At 35.3% G+C, this 25082-nt stretch overlaps 3 protein-coding genes across 4 annotated transcripts; 1 reads left to right on the forward strand and 2 right to left on the reverse strand.

The window, feature by feature from the left end:
• The first annotated feature begins 12278 nt into the window (after positions 1-12278).
• On the forward strand, positions 12279-13683 carry LOC123680159 (peroxisomal membrane protein PEX14). Of its 2 annotated transcripts, XM_045617925.1 has the most exons (5): positions 12279-12439; positions 12497-12787; positions 12875-13098; positions 13179-13373; positions 13463-13683. In XM_045617925.1, the coding sequence occupies exons 1-5, from the start codon at positions 12389-12391 to the stop codon at positions 13518-13520; spliced, it is 819 nt and encodes a 272-aa protein (XP_045473881.1). In that variant the 5' UTR covers positions 12279-12388; the 3' UTR covers positions 13521-13683. The 2 variants fall into 2 exon arrangements, with proteins under 2 accessions (XP_045473881.1, XP_045473882.1); XM_045617926.1 differs by lacking the exon at positions 13463-13683 and having other exon boundaries at positions 13179-13377.
• Positions 13663-16866, reverse strand: LOC123680158 (AP-2 complex subunit mu). Its single transcript, XM_045617923.1, has 6 exons — positions 16705-16866; positions 16307-16503; positions 15869-16250; positions 15524-15800; positions 15202-15435; positions 13663-14633 (listed from the first exon to the last, which is right to left on the reverse strand). The coding sequence occupies exons 2-6, from the start codon at positions 16481-16483 to the stop codon at positions 14387-14389; spliced, it is 1317 nt and encodes a 438-aa protein (XP_045473879.1). The 5' UTR covers positions 16484-16503; positions 16705-16866; the 3' UTR covers positions 13663-14386.
• Positions 16867-21413: 4547 nt separating this feature from the next.
• Positions 21414-23489, reverse strand: LOC123680153 (jerky protein homolog-like). Its single transcript, XM_045617916.1, has one exon. It carries the CDS (start codon positions 23219-23221, stop codon positions 21617-21619), a length of 1605 nt encoding a protein of 534 aa, XP_045473872.1. The 5' UTR covers positions 23222-23489; the 3' UTR covers positions 21414-21616.
• Positions 23490-25082: the final 1593 nt, after the last annotated feature.

The following is a 25082-nucleotide window of genomic DNA, read 5'->3' on the forward strand; positions in this document are numbered from 1 at the left end:
AGTTTTTACTGCCTTAAGCTCCGGTTTGCAGACGTTATTTTTTTTTTTTTGGTGTTATATTTTCTTTGAACATTTATCTGTTATGTCATACTTCTGCAAATAAAGAAATTTATTAATTTATTATTATTAAAACAGAACTGAGGATTCATTTTACAATGTGCATTATCCAAAATCGAGGTCTATACTCCCAGCAAACATTTGTCGTCGGCAAACCGTCGTACAAATGCTGTCTCTGTCGGTAATGTGTGTACTGATGTTTCACACTTCACAGCGTCTAAACCATAGACAAACTAAGTTTATCTATGGTCTAAACTTCTACGGTCAGATGATGAGGTTTACGCAGCTAAAGAAATGTCGACACATCATTCAGCCAATGCTGAAACAGCTGTTTCAGCGATCAGTTAAAGAATTCGTATGCTTTATTTTACGCCAGAGAGTAGAGACCATCGATTTATAAGCGGTTTTCACTATTATTCATTTAAAGAGTTCGTCATTGCGGAAAGTGTAACTTTCCGAACAAACATTTATTTTCGATGAATTTTCACATTAAAATATAATACAAAGAGTCATGACGAAGGCTGAAAATGCGGTTTTTCTAAAATTAAAAATAAAGACGTAAAAACGTATATTGAATTTTTGCATGTGATAATTGTTATAGAAAAGGACGTTAAATCAGGAACGTTTGAGATTACTTCACCCATCCTGAAAAGTGGTGGGTTTTCAAAAACGCTGAGGACAGAGTAATAGTTAAACTTTGGTAGACCCCGTGAATGCCACTTAGTATAAACTATAAACCCTCTCAACAAAAGAAAATCGACCTTCATGGATAATAGCTAAATCCACTTCTTCTTCATCTTCTGTATCAGCCATTGCACAGGTCCACTCCTGGACATAGGCCTCCTTAAATCTTCTCCACTCTGATCTGTCCTGTGCATTTCTGATGCCATCTATTTCCTTTATGTTCCTTGATATTGGCCAGCCATCGTTTTTGGGGTCTTCCTACACTACGTTTTGTAAGTCTGGGACGCCAGTGAATAATTTTATAGGTCCATCTATAAGGATCTTGACGAGCCACATGTCCGACCCACCGCCATTTCAAATCTGCAACACAGTGGATTATGCCTTTGACCTTTGTTCTGCGCCGTATTTCTTCATTTCGTATTTTATCTCTGAGACTCAAACCCAGCATTGCTCCATTGCACCATTGCTCTCTGCATTACTCGTAGTTTGCTTGCTGACTTTTTTGTCAGAGCCATTGTTTCGAGGCCATATGTCGCCACTGGAATACACAGGTGTCATAAACTTTTCTTTTCAGATTTATAGGGATATCCTTGTTCTTAAATAATAATAATAACTGTTCTTTATTGGCCATCGACCGAATCCTTCAGTCTATTTCTTAAATATATACTTAATTTTTCCAAACGCTGCCAATGTTAATCTTATTCATCTGTCCAGTTCTGCTATCTGATTTTCTCTACCCAACCTTATTGTGTGTCCAAGATAAATATATCCCGCAACGTTGTTCAGCTTTGTGTTGTGTAAAAAGATGTCCTTCCCAATGTTAGTTACTATCTTGGTTTTCGAAATGTTCATTTTTAAGCCGAACTTTGAGGCAACCTCAGCCAGTTCCTGAACGTTGCTGCTAATCAGGACAATGTCGTCTGCAAATCGGAGTTGAGTTGAGTTCCATCGATGTTGAGACCTTCCATTTCCCACTGCAGTATTTTGGAAATATTTTCTAAAGCAAGGGTGAATAATTTGAGGGATATCGTATTTCCCTAACGTATTCCTCTATCCAATCTGATTATTTCGGTTCTTAAATTTTCGTTTACCTTGACATGAAAGGTGGCATTTTTGTATAGTATTTCAAACTCTTCATTATTATCTAAGCTTAATCCATTTTCAATTAAAAAGGAGAAATTCGATTTAGAAAACAAATAACCACATATCTTTTTCGGAGATGAGAAAAAAAAACAAAAATATTTTCCTGAATTCTTGAATAATAATTTGAACCAAATCAATCATTGACTTTTAGAAACTAAAAAAGAAGAAGAATATAAACACAACTCGGAAAATCTAACGAAACGAAGATGACTACATTTTTTGACGAAGCTAACACTGAAGGAATTCGGGATATAATTGAAAACCTCAACTGAAGAATTTAGCTGAAAACTCGAAATAGAGAAATAAAAAATATTTTCAACGGCATACTAATCACAAGATACTTCCCAACCATAAGGAAAATTGTAGAGACAATGATGATTCCTAGACCAGAAAAACCCAATACAGACCAAACAACTATCGATCGATAACCTCACTAGCTAAATGAAGAAATAATACCAGTGGGGGGAGAGCCCTCAAAAGAATAAAAATATTAGCCACTAGAGTTATGAGAACGTATACCCAAGGGCATTGGATATCATTACAGATCTTAAATCTCTTCATCTTGTGATAATAATAATAATAATAATAAGTCCTTTATTTCCAACAGGGTTGACCCCCAATTACAGGAAAACACAACTTCAATAACATTATTTTAACAATATAACAATCATTACGAATGGCAATGTACATAATCATAAAAAAAAAGAGAGATACACCAACCCCACCCAAGATCAGCTCACAGAGCTGTGAAAATAATAGGCCTCCACGATGGACCGAGGAGAATCGTAATGTATGTCACATATACTTGCGAGCGAGTTGAACAACTTACATGAATAACAAATTGGTGATCTACGACTCGAATTTGTTCTCCCTGCTCCACAGTAGAACACCTCCTCACTCCTGGAACCCAAACGGGGAACCAGAAATGGCAAACTAGACAAAATCTCCGAACAATCAATTCCGCCATTAACTATTTTATAAAGAAACATCAATGCACACACGTTCACCCTATCTACAATGGACTGTGCACAGAATCTTGAAAGTAATAATTTATGATCACAACCTATAGGTGGGTAAACACCATCCTCCCTCCAAATTAAATATTTATAAAATTTTCTCTGAACTGACTCAATTCTTCTCCTGTGATATTCATATATAGGTCTCCAAACTATGTTACAATATTCCAACCTACTTCTAATTAAACTATTAAATAGAGCTATCAAAGTTTTTGAACAACAGAAGTATTTTGTGTTTCTAACTATAAATCCATAAGTTTTATTGGCAGCAAGTATTAACTGATTTATATGTGGTACAAAAGAACAGGTAGAGTCACATAAAATCCCCAGATCCCTAATTTCTGTTACACGAGCAAGTACTGAGCTGCTGATCCTATAATCATATTCAATCATTGTTTTCTTCTTTGTGTATGTCATAACGTAACATTTGGAGATATTCAAGCTTAATATATTACCAGCGCACCACATTGATAGCTGATCAAGAGCCGACTGTAGTCTGATACAATCATTAAGGCCGAGTATCCTGAGATATATCTTCAAATCATCCGCGAACAACAGTACTGGTACATCTATAATATCGACGATATCATTTATGAATAATAGAAAAAGCAGAGGCCCGAGGTTGGATCCCTGAGGAATTCCAGATAATGCACAGAACTCGATAGAGCAGCAATTCTCAACCTGAACAATACACATCCTATCTGCCAAATATGATTTTATCAGGTCAATCAATTTCGGTGCAAAACCAAACTTAGATCTTAATTTGTTCAACAAGATGTTATGATCGATCTTGTCAAAGGCTTTCTGAAAGTCGGTATAAATTACGTCCACCTGACCGGACTCATCCAAAGTTTGTAGTACATGTTCAAAGAAACAAATAAGATTAGTTTTAGTTGACCTTTTGGGCATGAAACCATGCTGATTCGGTTTTATTTGGTTCTTGAGTGCAGGAAATATTGAATTATAAAGAATGATCTCATAGATCTTTGAAAAATTTGACAGGATGGAAATCGGACGATAATTCGCAACAACTGATTTATCACCTTTCTTAAAAACTGGTATGATTTTTGACCGCTTCCAAACAGAAGGAAATGTGCCCGAAGAAGCTGACAGATTGAAAATATGTGTCAGAGGTGCAGACAGAACACCTATGCAGTCTTTAACAAGAAAACTTGGGACTTCATCAAGCCCAGCGGTAAACTTATTCGATAACTTTTTCGATGCTTTTATAACGTCAGTTTCTGTAATCCTAGCAATATTGATAATATGCTTTATTGCTTTATTTAATAATATGCTTTATTTATCCCCACATGAAATAATACAAAAAAAGTAATACACATGATTGCAATAATTTTCCAAAACCAAAATATTCCTTCATAAACAAAAATTTATACATTCTTTACAAAAATTGAATAATGTGATTTATTTCTGTTGGATAATAATAAAGACAATTTGGAACTAACTGTAATTATTTTATATTAATATTCCCTCTGTAACCATTTAAGACGAATCTTGTGAATGGTTATTTGACTTGAAAATATTTCCTGATTGAAGCTGTTCCAATACGACCTAACAGAAGCCAAGGAGTTGGTATGTTTGGTTTCATCTAATCTGAGCGTTTTTCAAATCGACCAATTGAGTTACACGCTGTCGGGACTGATAAAGAAGCCATCGCTTTATAGTTTTCTTGAAGAGCTGTTCTGTAGTTATTGCCTGTACATCCTGAGGTAACTTGTTATATGTCCTTGGAGCAAGAAACACGAAGGATCGCTGACCAATAGTTTTTCGCATTTTTGGTACATTATAAAATAACTTCCGTGTTCCATAGCTGTGAGACACCAGATCTTGGTTTCTTTTGGTCTTGAAATGGTACTGAAGAATACGAGCACAGTACAGCTGTCTAGGATCGAGCAGTTCAGATTCTTCATAGAGACCATCTGACGGGTAGGTAAAATCTTTTCTCATTAGTATCCTAAGAAATCTCTTTTGGATCAGTTCGATTTTTTTCATGTGAACATTAGTGGCACCCCCCCAGACCAAAATTCCATACGAAAGCAAAGACTGAACGAGTGCCATGTATAGAACTTTCAGCTGTCCGGCGTCACAAAACCTAGAGCACAATCGATACAAAGGTAGCAAGCTTCTAAGTTTCTTCGTTAATGCATCGATGTGGTAATTCCATTTCAGACAACAGTCTACAACGATACCCAAATATTTAATTTCAGTTTCCATCCTCACAGTATTGATGTTAGTTTCTCGAGATATGGAGAGTTCTGTGTATTCCGGAAGCCCAGATGGGACATTACAAAAGGGCATATAGACTGTCTTTTCCGGATTGTAGGTCAACAGCTTAGAGTCGAAGTAGTTCAGCACTTTTTTGAGATCTTCTTCCACAATTTGTTTCAGCACCCACCAATCCTGTCCTCTATAAAAAATAGCTGTATCGTCAGCAAATGCTATGATCTCTCCGGATATAGGCAAGGAAAAAAGGTCATTCAAGTAGATTAAAAAGAGGAGAGGCCCAAGGACAGTACCCTGGGGCACTCCATACTCAACCTTAGTAGTAAAGCTTCCGACCCCGCTCACCACCACCACCTGCTCTCTATTATTTAAGTAATCTTCAATTAATTTGTACTCATTTCCTCTGAATCCAAAATTTTCTAGAGACGTGAGCAGGCCACGGTGGGGAACGGTATCAAAAGCCCTTGCCAAATCTATGTAGATGCACATAGCCGGCATTCCATCATCTAGTGCTTTATATATCTTGGACAAGAGATCTGCCATGGCATCCTCTGTAGACTTCCCAGGGATGAATCCATATTGTCGGCGAGATAATAGTTCATATTTTTCCAAGTAAGATGTTATTCTGTTTTTCAATAGTTTCTCGAACACCTTGCCCAAGGTAGAAATTACTGATATCGGTCGATAATTGCAGGTTAGATGTTTTTCGCCGTTTTTATAGACTGGAGTTATTACTGCCCTTTTGAAAATTGATGGAAACGTACCCTCTTGTATGCACTTGTTTATAACACACGTGAGAGGTGGGGTTATGAAATCTATCAGGCGTTTCAGAATTTCAGATGTAATTCCATCTCCTCCAGGGGCTTTTCCGCACTTCAATGTTCTGATAACACTCTTTACTTCTTCATCATGAGTTTCAACAAGACCAAATGAGTTAATAAGCCTGCTTTGATAGTTAATTTTAGTCGTCGGTTCCCTAATATTAGCGGCAAGTTTTTTACCAATCTCGGAGAAGTATTTCGCAAAACAGTCAGCAATATCTTTTTTGTCTGTTAGTTTCTTATCTTCAGTCTTGAGAAACTTGATGTCCGAATTCTGTTTGCTGTTGCCACTCATCTCTCTGACAGTTTTCCATAAGTTTTTTGTATTTTCCATGTTTTTGTTTATCTGACTTCTCATATAATTGTTCTTTGTTTTCTTTATTAGATCATTTAAGGAGTTTCTGTATTTCTTGAAAGTAATTTTTAAATCTTCATCTTGAGGATTTCTCAACATTTCCCTGTGTAGTGAGTTTCTAGTCATAATAGACTTCATAAGACCATTCGTCATCCAGTCTTTCCGCTTTTTTCCGGTGCTCCTTATTCTTATATTTTTCGTGCAGTATCTTATCAGATCGGACAATCTACTCATCAGTATTTTAGACATTTCTTCCGCGTTTTCTCCGTCGTAAACATTCTCCCATTTTTCTTTCCTTACTTCCTTCTCGAGTTGTTCATAATTTATAATTTTTCTATAATTCTCAATTTTTTCTTCGCTAATTTTGGTTTTCCCAGGACTGGAGAATCGCACGAGAACTGGGTTATGATCAGTCACATTGATTCGCCAAGCGACAGGAGTAAACTGTTCCAAACATTTGCTTCTAATAAAAATGTGGTCAAGACAACTCAATGTATTACCCTGTTTTCTAGTATAGGTGTTTATAGCCGATACATAGCCCCTCTCATAAAGAATATTCTGATATTCATTCGAAATATCGTTTTCCCGATCAAGAAGATTGATATTTATGTCACCAACAAAAAATGAGACTTCACAATTGGTTCTACATTGGTCCAGAAAACTTCCGAGGCCATCCAGAAATTCCGTCTCGGGCTGTGATGGAGAACGGTATAGACATATCACCTGTATTACTTTATCATCACACAGTGTAATTTTCAGTTTTAAAGCCTTAATATTATTTAATTTTACAATTTCAGACTGCCATGTGTATGTACTTTTAATAAAAACTAAAACTCCATCATTTTTATTTATATCACCCTCATTGTATATATTAGTGTATCCAGAAAGTTGATAAATATCCTTGTTTTCTATTTTGAATGTTTCAGTTAAAACGATGCAGTCAAGTTCCACTTCTAGTTGATCAACAATAATGCTAAGTTCATCAAAGTTTTTAGACACACTTCGTATATTATTATGAAATAAAGCAAAATTTGTAGAGTCAGCCTCTTTCCTAAGAAAATGTACACAGCTCTCCTGGGTTTCTGCGATATTTGTCAACATTTTAGTTGGTTCCATGTCGCGTACATATGCGTCCATTACTATCCCTTTCCAAACAACAAAAAAAAAAAAAACAAATAAATTTCCCCTCTTCTAAAACACCCCCTTTCAGAGATCCCAAAGTAAAAACAATCTTATTTCACTTACGGTCCTTGGATCTGCTCACTAGCCTTTGGTTGCCTAGGTCTCAACCCTCTCGGTCTATGTGCAACACCCTGCACCTCTGGTCTCACCAAGTTAGTTTGCGCTCTGTTTTCATCTACAACTTGCTGCAACTGCTTATTGTCGATTACAAGTTTATTCCCTCTGATACGTGCGTTGTTCCCTTCTTCTATAGACTCTTTCATACGCCTGACCAAAATTCTCCTCTGTTCTCTTTCCTCCAATGTATAATCCGGAGATATAGATATGCCTGTGCCCTTGAGTTTGCTGGCCTTGTGTAGTATATTCAGCTTCACTATTCTGCTATTTAATTCCAACAGAATAGGACTTTTTTGATCTTTTCCCAGCTTATGAATGTCGCTGATTGCGTGCTGAGCCACTTCCACCTGCAAATTTTCTTCCAAAGTTTTCTTTACCCTCTGTTCCACTTCATCAACTCTACAGCTCAGTCCGTAAAAAATCAAGTTTTTTTGTCTTGACTTTCTATCAAGTTGATTCACCTGATTTCTTAGCAATTGGTTTTCCTCTTCTAGCGATTGTATCTTATTTCGCTGTGTATATAGTTCGTCTTTCAATGCTCTGACTTCACCCTTTAATTCAGCACACAGTGCATCACAGTGCCTTTTCAATAAGGAGCTCAAAAATTTTTTTTGGGATTCGCTGAAATCAGCACTTTCCATTATTGATAATTCGCTCGGAGTATGTTCTCCTTTAGACCAGATGATAAATGATAACTTTCAGTGGATATCACTCGTGTAACATATGTAATTTCCAAACGTCGATAATATTATAATTTTAACTTCGCTTATTATTATTCTGATGAGATCCGTTAGAGCTCTGTGAAATATTTACCTCGCAGAATTTCAGCAACACACAACCATCGTTTTCAAACGAACACTTTGTGATGTCAACTACAATTTTTGGTTTTGATTCAACCGTTTTCAGATGCAATTAGTCAGAGACCATAAATTCGCCTGTTCTCAGAACTAAAGCTTCACACACATGATAATACTACTATCGCTATCATTCATATCAACCAAATCTTGACTGTTATAGGGCGCATCGTACACACTACAGAAGTGCTGGGCAAACGCATTAACAATATCCTGTGGTCTGTGCAACATTTTATGACCGTCGCTTAGTACACCGGGTATACGAGAATGACCTCTGCTCTCTTGCACAAAAGACCAAAAACTTGAAGGATCTGTCAGTAGTTTCTGTTCGGAGCTACTTAAATAATTTTTGTAAGCTTTGTTTATTTTTGATTTGAGTAAACCTCTTAGTTTTTTATAGCGGAGATGATTGAAGTCATTATTAAATTTCCTATAGTTCTTTAAGGCAGTTTCTTTAAGGTAAATAGTATCAATAATATCGGTTGTGTACCATGACGGAAAACGTCTCTTTCTCAAAACCTTAACTGGTACAGTGTTCAGAAAGATATGCTGTAGAAGTGAATAAAATTTGGCACAAGCCAAATCCGGATCACCTTCGTTCATGACAGGTGACCAGTCAGTTTCCCATATAAAGCGGTACATATCTACATAGTTTGCCTTTGAAAAATTAAACTTGGAACACGCGTAGACAGAGTCAGAAACTGAAAAATTTGAATTTCTTATGTTTTGTTCAGGAAACAAAAAAATCTCAACTGGTGGATGATAAGAGTCCACTGATACCAGTGAATAGTCTGAGCCGGAAACACTACACTTAAAATTAGAAAATACCAAATCTAACAATACATCTCTACAATTTCGTACTTCATTATATTGATGAAGTTCAAGTGACTCAGAAAACGTGTTGATTATTAAAGTACGGTTATCAGACAAAGAATTCTCAGTATATTTAGGACAATTAAAGTCTCCCAGAACAATCAATCTACTATCTAATAATGGACTGAATGAAGACAGTGAATCAAACAGTTGTTGATAAGTTGCAATATCTGTTCGTGGTGGAACATACAACAGTACTACAATGAAAGAATGAGGTCCATACATGATCTTACAAGCCACTGTATCAATGGAAGGGGTTAGAGTTTTAAGCCCTGATAAATCAACTTCAACCGCACATAACTCACTGCGAACTGCCACCAGTACACCTCCGCCCGTTGACAAACCAGTAGTACTCAAGTTTCTATCACATCTGAAAACACTGTACTCGGCGGGAAACAATTCACCATCATACACACCATCCTTCAGCCATGTTTCGGCAAGACATACAACATCAAAATCACCACTTGCTACAGCAGACCTGAGTTCATGAGTTTTAGAATTGAGGCCACGTACGTTTTGATAGTACATAACGTGCTTCCTCAAATTGTAATTGGGGGAATTTAGTTTAAAAGTCTAATAACGGGAATGCCCTTCATGAACTTCAATTCGACATTCTCACCCGAAGATTTCCGTTGCTCTAATTCAATTTTGATTTTATTGAAATAATCTCTCTGTCTCGGAGTTCTATCAGATGAGACGAATACATTGAAATCCTCCCTAAACATCTTGGATTTTCCTAACACTCTACGCACGTGTTGATTATTATTCATGGTCAGCTTAAGAGGTCTTGACTTATCATTATCCCTCGACGGCTTGCCCAAACGCTTAAACTGTGATGGCTCTAGTGTGGGAAAATTAGGTAATATGGTTCGGAACATCTCATTAACAGCCTTGCAATCACTAGTATCCCTCTCATCATCATTCATTGCATCGGTTCCTTCTGGCAGCCCATGTATAATCAAATTATTTTTGCGTAGTTGACGCTCCTCGAATTCCAACAAAACTTCTTCAAATTCTCCACCATCCAATTTCTTATCCTGTGGTTGTGAAGAGAGGGATTGAACTGAGACCTTAAGCTGTTGTATTTCCGCCTGTAGAGAAGCAATAACTGCCCTCAACGATGCAACATCGCCACCCAAATTTTCACACTTGGGGCAATTCCATGCAATCGACTTCTTTGAATTAATCATACGAACTTCGGAGTTCCCTATACCAACACATGCACCTCCAAAGGTGTTCTTGCATATGACACATGATAAGACCTGATGATTCACGTATTGTTTATTACAACAATAACATACCTTGTTAGTCATATTGGTTCCCGGTTATCAATTTCAATATTTAGGCAATATGGTCCAATCTTCTTTGTATGTATCTCCTTCGATTCTTATCGGAATTATGTGCTCGATTTGGAATTAATTATTAAGAAAATATACTTTTCCACCTCACAATTTCCCCTCGCACCAAACCGACAAGAATAAGGGTCAGTAATTCACTATCTTGAGAAAAATCAGTTAGTGCATCATTCGCTTTATGCAAAAAAAAATCAAAACTTTGATAACGCACACCACATTCGCATGCTATCACGACGACGTTCTTAGACTATATGATAGGTAATAGGTAGATTAGTCCATGAGGTCATTCTAAGACTATCCAGGGAAGGTACCGCCAATGGGGAATTAGGAACCATGAGCCTGGAACTCTGACCGAGAAAACTAGCATCGAGGAAACCTTCACTACGATGCTAGGTAAAAAAAAAAGATTCGGAAAGGGAGTCCAACACTTAAAAAAAGTATCTACCATCAAATGGTACACAGATGATTCTAAAACCACGACGTCGGCTAGCGCTGGATTATTCGGTGTTGTCACCAAATGCCCACTATCGTTAAGCCGCTATACAAGTGTCTTTCAGGCAGATACTTACAATCGAAAGATGTGTGGAGATGAATCTAGTAAGAAACTATCACAAATAATGTGATATAGCGATACATTTCGACAGCCTGACTGCCGACTGGAAAAATGTATTGAGCTCATATATCATCGATTCTATGATATTAAAGGACATGAGGAGAAGAGGTCAACACACTTGCCAGAAAAGAGCACAAACTCATCATATTGGCTCAGAACTTCTCTCTAGTATAGATAAATATACTTACAAGAAAAAGTTTCAGGAGAAGGAAAAAATGAAAGAGAACATTCTGGTGGAAACTCCCTGGGTTAGACCATTCAAAAAAGTTTCTTGAAAACGTTAAGGCTGCGAGATCTAAGAAATATCTGTAGCTTAGCATCTCATAAGAATGAGCCCAGCAGAAACGACGTGTGCAGGTCCTGTGGGGAAGGAAGAAGAAATTTCAGATTACCTGGTAACGGAATGCCTCGCCATCGCTAGTCAACTCAAAAAATACTTTGGACAAGAGACTTGTAGAAGTGATCAAGAAATCTTCTTTCCATCCAATCCCAGATACTGGAGTTCAATAGAATTCCGGAACTGGAGGGTGAGCTGTAGCTCTATCTGGACTACGACTACTACTGGCGAGAACAGATCTGATAGGGAGTACAATAGACCCTAAGGTTACGGTGCAATGAAACTCCTCTTAAATTTACAATCTATGCATGTAAGAATATTATTTAAGCTCGAATTTCAAAACAGAAATAAACTCCCAACCTCGTGGGAGCTTCCAAAGTAAAAATAAAATGTATTTAATTTGCTACCCATTCGTGGACATCTGGAAGTGTGTCGAGAACTTTCGGTCTTTGCTACCTCAAGGGATTTATTAAATTTGTCGGTCTTCTCGAACTTAAGAGAATTTATTACCCACTGATGAGGGCACCTTAATCTGCAACCTCATTATCGCGCTGCTCACTTATTATACAGAACTGAATCTGAAAAGAAAAAAACTTGTTCCAGATTTCTGTGTTTTCTGTAGTAATGAAATATCACAAATAAATCTGTGGTGGTAACTGAAGAAACTGAGAAACATGATTTGTTCTTTCAGTTTCGAATAAGTTTAATATAAATTGTATGTTTACTATTTTATTACAAAAATGACAAGCGATAGTTCAAATACTGAAAGTCAAGCTGCTCGTCAGGAATTGGTTGGGGCTCCTATCTCGCTAGTATTCTCTTTTCGATTGATAATTATTCATTTTCAGGTTAGAACTGCTGTCAGCTTTCTTCAGAATCCAAAAGTCCAAAATACACCTTTAGCTAAAAAGCAAGAATTTTTACAGCGGAAGGGCCTCACAAATGATGAAATTAAAAAAGCATGTGAACTATCTGGAGCTTATCAGCAACATGAACAACAAATGAAGATACCTCCACCATTACCTATTGCTATGAATGGAAATCAATTACAATTAACTTTTTTTCATAAGCTTAAGGAAATTTTACACAACCTAGCAGTTTTAAGCATCGTTGGTTATACACTTTATAAATTATATCAGGTGAAAGATTTTTTATTTATATAAGCATTATAATATGCTGTTTGTATTTAACAAGAGAAAAATTTTCTCAAGGTTTGCATTTTTTAGAGATTCATTGCTCCTTATTTATTTGGTAGAAAAAAGTCTGTAGATGAATCGATAGAAAAATTGGATAAAGAATTCAAGAAGTCGGTAGCTGAATTAAAAACGAGTTTAGATAGTGTAAAAATTGAAGTAGATAAGATAAGCCAAAATTCTGATTGGAATAATGAGAGATATCTTTCTGACATTAAATCTGATTTATCTACAGTTAAAGGTTTATTACTTGGAAGGTTTGTGAAAGAATTTGACTTATTTATTGATTATAATTAGTTGGTTTTGAATTTTTGCAGAATTTCAATTGTACTTTCAGAAAACAGTTCCCTAGCGTATCAAATAGCCCAGTAGTACCACCATCTATACCTGCATGGCAGATGTCTAGTGTAGCAGATGCTTCTGATGGTGATACTGATCATAAAACTGAGGATATAGAGGAAGTTGGGTCAGGTAGTGGATCTTCCGAACCAGAACACTATACAAAAACTAGCGAGTCAAGTCTAGAAATATTGTAAGTTAATTCCTTTGTTGCTATCAAAATCTTGTATCCTCTAATTACGATAATTATATAATTGTGACATTTTTCAACTTTGTTCTCAGGTCATTACCAAAGGATTGTGAAAATGTGTCCTATTCATGTAAGGAAGACCAAGTCTAAACAAAAGGCAAAACTGACTTGTTCATAATGATATAATTTAAGTCATCTTTATTTGTAATATATGTATATTTTCTGATTATAGACGTGGTATAAATCTATGAGAAAATTTTATTGTTGAAATGTTGGATAAATATACAAGGAGAACTTTTGATAGTTTATTGAATATTATTACATTTATTGATATTCCACCCCACTATATTATTGAAGGGTAGAAATTTATATACAATTATATATTAATTTAGGAATTATAATAAAATAATATATTGACTGATAATTGAAGGAAGATATACTACTCACAAAAAATTATAACAATAAAGAAAATACATTATACGACAATCAACTACTTAAGCTTAAAACTAGGTTGTTCAAAATGATATTTGTTTTATCTTCATGCTGAATTATAATTTTTGTCATGAATACTGAATATCTCTGAAATTCCATCCAAATTTTTTAGGGGCTTCAGAAAAAGATCATTAGTATTGAATTTGAACAACTGATTTGAGTATTTCCTTCACATAGACTACAATTATCTTAACAATTATGAACAAGCTTATATATGCATATGAACCACCAACAAACTAACATTTTCTAGTTCTTAATTACATAAACTTCCATTGAACAACATATAGATCATTGAAGAGCTCATATGATGACAAATTATATTTAATTTATTTTGGAGGCATAAATCTAAAAGGATATGCAGCAAAAAATTCAGAAAGTGATCTAAATATGTATGAATTCGCTGATGAATCTGATTATTGAACTCGGTTAAATATTCATTTATTTCTAAATTCCAAAGCAGTTTATTCTCAAGTCATAAAATAAACTAATTTAGAACATTTTTGTTCCAACACACATCATCTAATCTAGCACCTTGTTTCATAAAGACCAGATCTACCAATGTATCTCACCCATTTAATGACATCATGATCTGAATAGTTAAGCTTAGGTTCAAATACTTTAAGATAACGTACTTTGAAACCAGATGGAGCAAATGGTACTTCAAAGTTCATTGAAATTGGGGGTCTAGTCCACTTCTTCTTAGTATCAGTTTCTAGAAGTTCAATTTCTGCTGATAGCTGAGTCTCTTTCATTCCTGCCATTCTTTTTATTCTAAAAAGCAGTGTAAACAAAAAATTATTATTATTTATTATCGTGTGAAGCTGAAAGTGAATTTGATACTTTGATAATCATAATAAATAACTTGCACTAAATAGATTTTTTCCTTATTCAATTAAAAGGAGTATCATTTTACAAATTCAAGAATATATTGATTAGAGTTTGATGCATGAATTTATTGGTTTCTGTTGGTATAAAGTTCTAATCAAATATTAATTACTTGTTAAATATGTTCATTCATTTTAATGAATGAAATATAATATATACTTCACTAATTGAAAATTTCTATATGAATTTTACTACTGAATTATTTCGAAGTATATAACCACTATTTCTTGCTTCTCAGATAATATGATAGGATATTCAGATAGTACGGATAAGTGGAAATTCATTTGAGAAGTATTTCGGAATAGGGTACATTCAAAATGAGATGAAAAAGCTCTTGTTAAGGAGGAAAGAAAGGAGATAATTGATGTCTACAATAAATCTCCATAAGATATAAATGAAATTTTAAACTTCATCTGATGTCTTTTAATCCCTGAATTTGAAAAATTTTACTTACTTCCAAACAATTGCATTTTCTGATGCTTTATACTTTGCTTTTCCTTTGAGGCATATCAATTGAACTCCTGAAGTATTTAAAGGTGTAGGAATTTTCACTTCAATTTTCTGACCTAGAAGTGACGGCTTGAAATTACTCTTTAGAACACATTTAACCTCCATTTTTGTGCGACCAACCTCTCTTACAAGAGGAATAACTCTAAATGGTAAGGATATATCTTTTGTTGTCCGATACCTATAAAAGAATTTCAATATATGTGATTCTATGAGCAAATTCCTCAATATAAAGAATACAATATTCAGAAAGCATTATTTTTTCTCACCTCATTAATTCAAATTCACCATCTGGTGGAATAAAACTTATAGAATGTTCAGTTTCAAATTTACTGAGTTTTACACACTGATGAAATTGGCAGTCATCTATTACAACAACAGGTTTACCAGATCTATTAGCTTCTGTATCACTAGAACCTCCTAACGTTCCCTTTCCTTTGGCATCCATGACAATTTTATCATTTATGCCAAATTTGCATTCAGGCATACCTGACAGGTAAGATTTCATTACCACCTTTCCTGCTACATGAGCTGACAAAACTTGACCTTAAAAACATTTATAAATGAATTATTACAATAATTTACCAATATATGATAAGGTAAGATAAACTTACCTTGTGGAGACATAAGCAAGTTAACATATTCTAAGACATCTAAGAACAATTCATTCCTCCTGTATTTAATTCCCTCTCTTCTCCAGCCAATCTGACCAGTAACTTGGGATGTTATTTGAGCTTGCTCTTCTTTTGTAGCCGATTTTATACCCTGCTGTGTAATGAAAGTTTTTAATACACCTGTATCAGTGTTCTGTGGATAACCAAAGTCGAGGATTTCATCTAGCAATTCATAGATAAGGACAAAATTGTTCTTAATGTTCTCCTCTGAAATTTTTCCAAAATAGGACTGCATAACATCAATTATTTTCAAGAGAAACTCAAATACCATAGCAGCATTCACATTTTGTTTTGTCACAGCTGCTATCCAGATATTTGCCCTCTAAAATGTAAGAACATGTAAAAAATTGGACTATCAATAAAAACGGCTTTGCTTACTTTAATATGAAAGAATGATGTGCGGGCTATATTGGTAACAGGAGAGCGTACTTGTTGTCTGGCATGGATGACATTTACACGAAAAGCATCAACAGCATTTCTACCAATATCATCTCTATACACTCGGGAAATTAAAACTTCTCCCTTGTGATTGTAGACAAATAAACCACCAATCATTGTGGTTTTCTGATCAATACCTGAAAGACATCTTATTCAACATCTTCATCATCAGGAAACAATAGGCAAGTAGGGTAAACTTCAAAGGACATATTATTCAATTGAAATTACAGTTAATGTCGTTTTATCTCTACAACTCCCCAAATTCTGTATTTTAAAAACAATTCTATCAGGCAAAGGTGTCTGATATTAAATCGATTACAACTGTAAAAAGTACTTACTATCCTTTTAAAGCTAAAATATGCATCTGTAACTCTAAAACATTTTTAATTCGAGAATTATAAGAGGAGTAGTCTTTTACGAATCACTCCATTGCCATATCAGCGACATCCAATCCACCCACTTATCACCGGTTTCATTGAAGTAATCTACTCACTACTCATTTATCCGATTCCTCTTGTTCTTGCTGAGTTGTCAGTTATTCATTTCAGTCTGAGCTGAAATATTTTGACCGGCAATACGGACATATCTTCATAATTCATAAGTTAAATTATTTGGGATTAGTAATCACTCATATCTTCCGAACAAATAGAATATTAATAATGAAATAATTTGGTCCCGTTAATTCAATACATTTTTTTGTGAATTTTTCACAAATGTTGATATCTTTCAGCCTGTGAAGCATTTCCACCTATGTCTAAGAAAAAGTTCAGAAATATGGTTTGTCCTCTGATTTTATTTAACACATTTCATTAGACCCGAACTAGAGATTGGCAAAACTTTCCTTTACTTCCGTAGGTAGCGTTATTGTCGGTTGCCGCTTACAGTGACTTAATAAATCACAGTGGCGACAAGCGTGGTCTCGTTTGGATTGGCCGAGTGCTGAGTCTAAATATGGCAGTTTTTTGTTTACATTCTCCATTTACTTGATTTTTGGGATTTATTCAAAATGTAAGACCCATTTTATTTAGTCTTAGAATAGCGAAACCACACACCTAAAGGAATCCGTAGAAAGGCTTTGCTAACGGTCGAATGGAACACAGCCTGAATGCCCATAAAACTCGGCATTTTAGGGTAGAGATGAGTGATACCGTGATTTCTAGATCACGTTGTGAAACGTGAACGTTACTTTATGATATCAGTGAAATTAAAACGTGACGTGATCACTGTTTAGGTTGCTTGTTATTAATATTTGAATGAATCACCCAAACTTAAGCTCGTTTATCTCTGCAACTCGAATTGGTCACTATTATCATTCAAAGCAAAGCAAAGTTAATGAAAAGTTATTATGAAAACATCCATTTTTCTTACATTTTAAATTCTTTTCCTTGTTTCAGCTTTAGTTAAGAACGTAACAGAAGGATGTCGATTTTTCAAATGTTTCCTCAAATATGAAGAGGTGGTTTTCAAAGATAATTTAAACTTGCATAAATCACAAGTAGCATAATTTACATCAACTTCTGTGAAGAAAGCCCAAAGATTGCTGGTCTTTCGCCTATTATTTTTCCTTCGTCTATTATTATTATGTCTCACTGACGTGTTTTCGTTTATTTTTTATTATACAGTACCATTTATTGCGGTCGGCAACTTCAATATATAAAGAATATCTTTGGGGTTGTTTATCAAAGATAAGCATAAAATAAGATTTTTATTGACTCCTCCAATTATGCTGTAATTCAGTAGTCATTATTTGTTTGTAGCAAGTATTTATTGTTCAACAAGTCCTACAAAAATACTTCCTAAATCAGGCAAAGTTGCCAACGGATGCTGGGATTGTCATAAAAATATGCAATGATGTAAGTTGAAAAAGGTTCCGAAGCAATAAAAACATCAGGGTGTCTTAATAATTTACGATTGCAACGGACGATGATATGCCCTGAAAAGATCTGTGAAATGTTCAAACTGTGATCCCGTCACGCTCTATATTCGTTTTTCGGAACCGTGACTACCTGTGACATTCTGATATCAGTGATTAAATCACAGTTCGTGAAATATCGCTCATCTCTATTTCAGGGCGAATAAGAGCCCGTTCACATGACAAGCGCTCAACGCACGTTTTGACAACGCGCGTTTACAAGTACATGAATTTTCCTCGAAGCGTACACATGCCAACGCGCGTTTTTATGGAGCGCGCGTAGAGCGCTGTTCTATTTTTTTTTTTTTTTGTTATAGCAGGGGGAATCCATTTACAGACGAACCTTATCCAAAGGAACTAGTGTGAGGGTCCAGGCTCATCAAGAGCGAGAATACTCACTAAACCTAACCTGCTGTTTCTTAGGTTTCGGGCATAAAGCCTATAAACCATTTATCTCTTGGTCGAATAAATTTCCACTTGCACACTATTGTGCTGGGTTATTCGGTAGTCCTTTTTATTCGGATTGTTTCTTCAATTTGATGTGTTTTCTTGAGTTTCCTATATATTAAGGTCATTTTTTCGAATATTCTTTCGGCTTTTTTCTTCATGTAGTCAGTTATTCTGTCCCATTTTAAGTCTCTGTGGATTTGGATGTTTCTAACAAACCAAGGGGCATCTATTGCCCATCTTAGATATTTATCTTCCGTTGATTGAATTCTCTTGATGTGGTTCTTTGTCGCGTATCCCCAAGCCACTGAGCCGTACGTGAGTTGGGGTCTGGCAACGGCTTTAATTATCCTGAGTTTGGTGTTTATGTCCATTCGGCTTCTTCTTCCGATGATTGGGTATAGACGGTTCATCGCTTTGTTGGTTTTATCCACTTCATACTTAACATGTTGTTTCCACGTCAGTCCCGTATCCATGATCACACCTAGGTATTTTGCTTCTTTTGCCATTCAACTTCGTTGCCGTCAATTGATAATTTTTCCTCCATTTGTAATCTTTTGTAGTAGGATAGCTTGGCTTTTCTGTCCATTTATTTCAATCTTCCATTTAATGCACCATTTGGTTATTTCATCTGCTGCTTCTTGTAATCTTTGGTGTATGATATTTGCTCTTCTGTGTTTGACTGCTATTCCTGTGTCATCCGCATCCGACTTGTGAAAACAATTCTATTGTAACTCACCAATAAAAAAAAAATATCTATAAAGGGCAAGCAAATTTCTCGGATTCCTTGGTTTATCATGGATGTATATATTATACAGGAGAGGTCCTAATACTGAGCCTTGTGGGACTCCTGCTCCTGAGTTTCTTAGCGTTGATTTTTCATCTTCTAATTTAACGTAGAAATTTCTATCCCTCAAGTAATTTCTGATGATTCGGCACATCTTAATTGAGTATCCTACTGTTCTCATCTTATAGGTTAGTCCTTCCTGCCATACTCTGTCAAATGCTCTTGTTACATCTAGTAGTAGCAGTCCAGTAGCTTGTTTGTTTTGAAAGCCCTGGGTGATATACTCTGTTAGTCGGAGAAGTTGTTGTTCAGTTGAATACACAGTACTGAAAAGTACTTTCAACTACACACACAATAGTCAATACTGAAAAGTACCTAAACAAAAAACTTTGAGCCGTAATGGCCACGTTTTCGCTCTATCACCACGTGTTCGCTCTCTGACCATGTATTCACCCTCTCACTCTTTGCGCACCTCGCTGCGCAACCTTCACTCTACGTGCGACTGCACTGTACAGTGCATCCCATTTTGGGTGAGACAGCCAGGTTTCTCGCTTGTTATTTAAGATAGAGCCTTGCGGTTTTCACGTTCCTGTCCTACTTTTTCGTGAAACTCAAGTTGGTCTAATCAGATTTTGAATAACTGTTTCCGTTTAAGAGATACAGGGTGATTTTGGAAATTGATACTTTTCGGACCCCTCCCCTATCTCCGAAGTTACTAGAAATAATGCTGAGGTAAAAACTACGTCTGAATCAGAATTCTGTTTGTGTTGAATCTTCAAAACCATAACCCGAAAAAAAATATCGAGTACGAAACTGGATTCTACGCAGAATTCTGATTCAGACGTAGGTTTTACCTCAGCATTATTTCTAGTAACTTCGGAGATAAAGGAGGGGTCCGAAAAGTATCAATTTCCAAAATCGTCCTGCATCTCTTCAACGGAAACAGTTGAACAAAATCTGATTAGACCAATTTGAGTTTCACGAAAAAGTAGGACAGGAACGTGAAAACCGCAAGGCTCTATCTTAAGGTTGTAGACTACTTTGCGCTGAAACTGCAATTCCGCTAGATGGAGCTACCCGAAAATTTTTGGTAGATTTGTACCTGACACACCCATTCTACTTGAAGAACCGCCTGTTTGGTATTTATTGCCTTTAATAAAACCTCAACTCTCGATGCAGCCCAGCAAAGAGTAAATTTGTGTTTCTGTAAACTTTAGAAATTCAGTTCAGTTTAGATACAGTGGCGTATCCTAGGGTGGGGGATAAGGGGGATATATACCCCCCAGGAGGAATATCCATTATATCTAACAACCTTATATATCACAATCTTTTTATGAGTAAGCAAAATTCTTCGGAAAACTTCTTCAAAAGAAGGAAAATTAAAATTTTTTTTTTCTTTATCCCCCCTCCAAGGCTCATGTCTGGGTACGCCACTATTTAGGTATATAATACTAAATAAGAAAATTGCTGAAAATATTGAAATGACAATTAACCACTGTCATGGACGTATTTTGAGTATGGATAAAATAGAAATAGCAATTTATTTGAATTGAGAAAAAATATATGATCTCTGGTTGTATGATTTCACAGAGAAAATCAGAAAAATTTGCATATTGAGATTTCTAGAATGAAAAATTCGAGAAGCTTTTGAGTTCTCGTTTTATGTGCCTTTGGAGACCACAACACAATGTATAGGAATATAAGATATGTGATTTATTAGGTTATTGTTGTCGGTCTCTTTATCTAGATGAGAATTTCTGATATTCTCCTGAAATTCAGAATGATTATTCAAATGATTATTTGACATTTGACACGTATTATAAGTCGTAAAAAAAATAGTGAGGGCAATAAGAAAAGAGTAACAGGATAGGAATAAAAAATTGTACAGTAGAACCTCGATCATCCGGCCTAATGGAGGGGAAACGGTTCCCGGATAATCGAAAAACACGGACAATCGAAATTTCTCAAAATACTCACAACTATGAAAATTGAAAAAATTTTTGGGATAATATTATTTATTGAGCAACAGAATCAATAGAATCTTAACATCATATAAAAATATAAAATGAAAAACAAATCATTGCATTGCATATTATTGCATATATTATTTGAAAAAGTCTGTAATTTTTGTCTGTCTTTTTTTATTATTCATCTTGAGACAAATGTGAGCCCGAATTTTCCTCAAGTGGAGGACATCAATATAATCAGTATCATTTTCCTGCTCTAAGTAGTGCATCAGACCATTTGCGAATCTCAACGCGTCTTCGGCAGAAACAGTGTTTTCCTGCGTGGAAAATTCTTCAACACTTTCATCGTCTGTATCCATACAGTGGTTAGGTTGGGAGAAATTTGATGCGATTTCTGAATCTTCCAGTATCTGATAACCAGGTTCATTCAAATCCGAATTTAGCCATTCCTCAACATCATCGACTGAAACATTTTCGAATTCTACCAAATTTTGTAAGCCATTCAAAAGTTGCGCTGGTAATATTGCATTCTCTTCAGATCCAATAATTTCATTCAAGTCATCTTTTAAAGAAGGCCACAAATTGAACCAAGATCTTTGCAAAGTCACAGTTGGAATGTCATTCCAGCTTTCCGCTGCCGCGAAAATAGCGTCCTTTATCTTCCAATTTTTCCAGAATTCTTTCAGACTGCAATCAGATTCCAATAGCAACCGTAACATTATTTTCCTGAAACGTCGCTTGCATGCCTCTATTACACCCTGGTCCATTGGCTGCAACAATGAGGTCACATTTGGTGGAAGATAACGTACAAAAATTTGTCCATCTTCAGTTTCTAACTCATTTTCATTTGGATGTGATGGAGCATTGTCTAATAGGAGCATTGCCTTTTGCGGCAAATTTTTAGATCTTAAGTGGGCTCTAACCGAAGGAACAAAATCATCAAAAAACCATTTTTTGAATATTTCTCGATTCATCCATGCCTTAGGGTGGTTTTGGTATCTGACAGGAAAATTTTTCATTTCTGTTCCTTTGAATGATCTAGGAGTTTTCGATTTACCAATGCATAACAACTGTAATTTGTGGTTTCCACTGGCATTGGAGCAAGGCATTAATGTTATCCTCTCCTTACTACACTTATGACCAGGCGCAGATTTTTCGTTTTGCATTGCAAGTGTTTTAGATGGTAATGATTTCCAAAACAGTCCGGTCTCGTCCGCATTATAAACTTGTTCCGAACTTAAATCATAACGTTCTATTAAACGCTTAAATTCGGCAAGGAATAATTCTGCTGCTCCATTGTCTGCACTCAATTTTTCACCCTGAATATCGAGTTGTCGTATGCCATGACGTTTTTTGAATCGAAGTAACCATCCTTGTGAAGCTTGAAAAGGTTTTTCAATTTTCATTTCCGTGTGGAACCATTTTGCCTTGTCTAATAGTAATGGTCCTGATATTGGATGGCCCTCCACTCGCTTTTGTTGGAACCATTCATACACTGCATTATCCAATTCCTCAAAATTTGGTTTTTTAGTCGTTTTACGAGACATCGTTCCCTTGAGGGAATCGGACCTCGAAGCGAAATGCAGAAGTTTATCTTTCTGTTTTAAGATATCACGAACTGTCTGCAATCCAATGTTGTGTGAATTTGCCAAAAATGGAATATTATGGCCTTTTTCACGTTCTTCAATCAGTTGTAATTTTTCCTCAATGGTCAAAACTACCTTCTTCCTCTTTGAATTCATGTTCGTATCAGATCGTTGTCTACAGCAGAATTCTAGACTTGACTATTGCACACATATATTCATAATGTTTCCTGCCGACAGAAGCACACGTTACGTTGATGTACTTCCCCCGACGCCCGATTATTACTATGGCGCATGCGTAATGAATTGAATGCCGGATAATCGAGTGGATGTCTGCTCGTGGGAACGGATCAGTGAAAATGTCGACGAGCACGGATTACAGAGTAAAACGGATAATAGGAGAACGGATAATCGAGGTTCTACTGTATTTTGTTCTGTCTATTGGGTGTCACTTGGGGTTTTTACAGATATAATCAGCTCATCTAAGTTCAATATTCAAACTTTGTTTCATCGAAATCGAATGAAAAGGGTTATTGTCAAATAAAAGTCACACAATAATTTGTTTTACTAGGCGACAAAGTAGTGATTGACTACCTTAGCTGAATTCCTAGCCACGCTACGCTCAGCCATATATAAGTATTTTTTAAACTATGACTCGGCTATGAACTATCAGCCGCGGTAATCAATCTACTACTTTGGTACCTATAGTGAAATAAATAAATATTGAAAGTAACTTTTATTTGACAATAACTATTTTCATCCGATTTCGATGATACAAAGCTTAAATATTGATCTTTCAATTTTTTTGTAGAGATAAATTAAAATAAAATTTGATACAAATTGCAATTGTTGGTATGGTTGGTTGCTATGGAAATGTATATGTCCATAATAATTATAGTTTGACAACTTTTTGGAATGTTTTAATCCCATTAATCATTTCTGATGATGCCTAGGCATGAAATTACTTACTTTGCTGCCTAGGCAGGAAAATTAATACTTTTCTGATTGATATGTGTCTGCAAAATTAATATTTGCTGTCAATTGGAGAAAAAATATTTTACATGTGTATTCAAATTTTAGAACTTTTTTTTGGTAAGCAAGGGGAAGCCCTACGCGTTATGCTCTCTTGATGAATTAGGGCGCTTCGTCATAATTGAGGTACTAAATAATAATAATATAAAAAATAAATGCACTGGTATTCACGTTTTTCGAATATCTTATAGCTTCATGTTGGACAGTCACAGGTAAACTAATATTTTTTGTATCATCCATTCGAATATATAGGTACTCATCACATATAAAATATACTAATTACTCAGTTTTTTTTCATAAATGGAATGAGTTATGTCTTCAAAATTGAATTATGTATCTACAAATATATTTTCTTATATATTCTAAGAAATGACGTTTCATAAAGTTCTAGTTTGATTTATAGATTCATTGAAATTGAATATATAGATAGTGAGAAAGGGCTGCATAACATAAAACTAATATCATAACCTCATAAATTCTTCTATTTGTCATGTATAGGACGGACTGACCAGAATCGAATTTGAGGACGGATTCGTCATCAGTGAGTCAAACACTATCGTTGGAGAGCATTCCCGTCACAAAATTTGAAAAGTACGGCCATTGTGACGAAGTGATATCTCGGAAACTATCAACATTTAAGAAATCTAAAGAAACGAAAAATGTAATGTTGTGAATATTTTTTCAATTTAATATGTTATGATCGTTTCCATCAACGAAGGCATTTATGAACATAAGAAAAAAATTACCGTAGGCTTATAAATTGTTTATAAAAAAATGGAATATTTCAATACTGTTAGAATTTTATATTATTGAAATTTAATTACACAAATGGCGAATTTTTGTGTGTATTAAAAGATGTTTTTCGCTAATGGAGAAACGGTATATGATGATGAAAAGGAAAAAACTCACATTACTTTATATAGCATTACATAATTTTTCATTTTTTGTTAACGAAAAAAAATTATTATAAAAAAAAAATATTGCAATT

This window comes from Harmonia axyridis, chromosome 5 (assembly GCF_914767665.1).
Source record: "Harmonia axyridis chromosome 5, icHarAxyr1.1, whole genome shotgun sequence".
Classification (NCBI taxonomy): Eukaryota; Metazoa; Arthropoda; class Insecta; order Coleoptera; family Coccinellidae; genus Harmonia; species Harmonia axyridis.

Excerpts from the sequence above, each read along its gene's own strand:
- LOC123680158 (XM_045617923.1), bottom strand. The coding sequence starts at position 16,483 with ATGATTGGTGGTTTATTTGTCTACAATCACAAGGGAGAAGTTTTAATT. Across the intron at positions 16,251-16,306 it reads CATCATTCTTTCATATTAAA|AGGGCAAATATCTGGATAGC; the intron begins GTAAGCAAAGCC and ends CTTACATTTTAG. Across the intron at positions 15,801-15,868 it reads CTTGCTTATGTCTCCACAAG|GTCAAGTTTTGTCAGCTCAT; the intron begins GTAAGTTTATCT and ends AATGTTTTTAAG.
- LOC123680159 (XM_045617925.1), top strand. The coding sequence starts at position 12,389 with ATGACAAGCGATAGTTCAAATACTGAAAGTCAAGCTGCTCGTCAGGAA. Across the intron at positions 12,788-12,874 it reads CACTTTATAAATTATATCAG|AGATTCATTGCTCCTTATTT; the intron begins GTGAAAGATTTT and ends TGCATTTTTTAG. Across the intron at positions 13,099-13,178 it reads AAAGGTTTATTACTTGGAAG|AAAACAGTTCCCTAGCGTAT; the intron begins GTTTGTGAAAGA and ends TTGTACTTTCAG.
- LOC123680153 (XM_045617916.1), bottom strand. The coding sequence starts at position 23,221 with ATGAATTCAAAGAGGAAGAAGGTAGTTTTGACCATTGAGGAAAAATTA.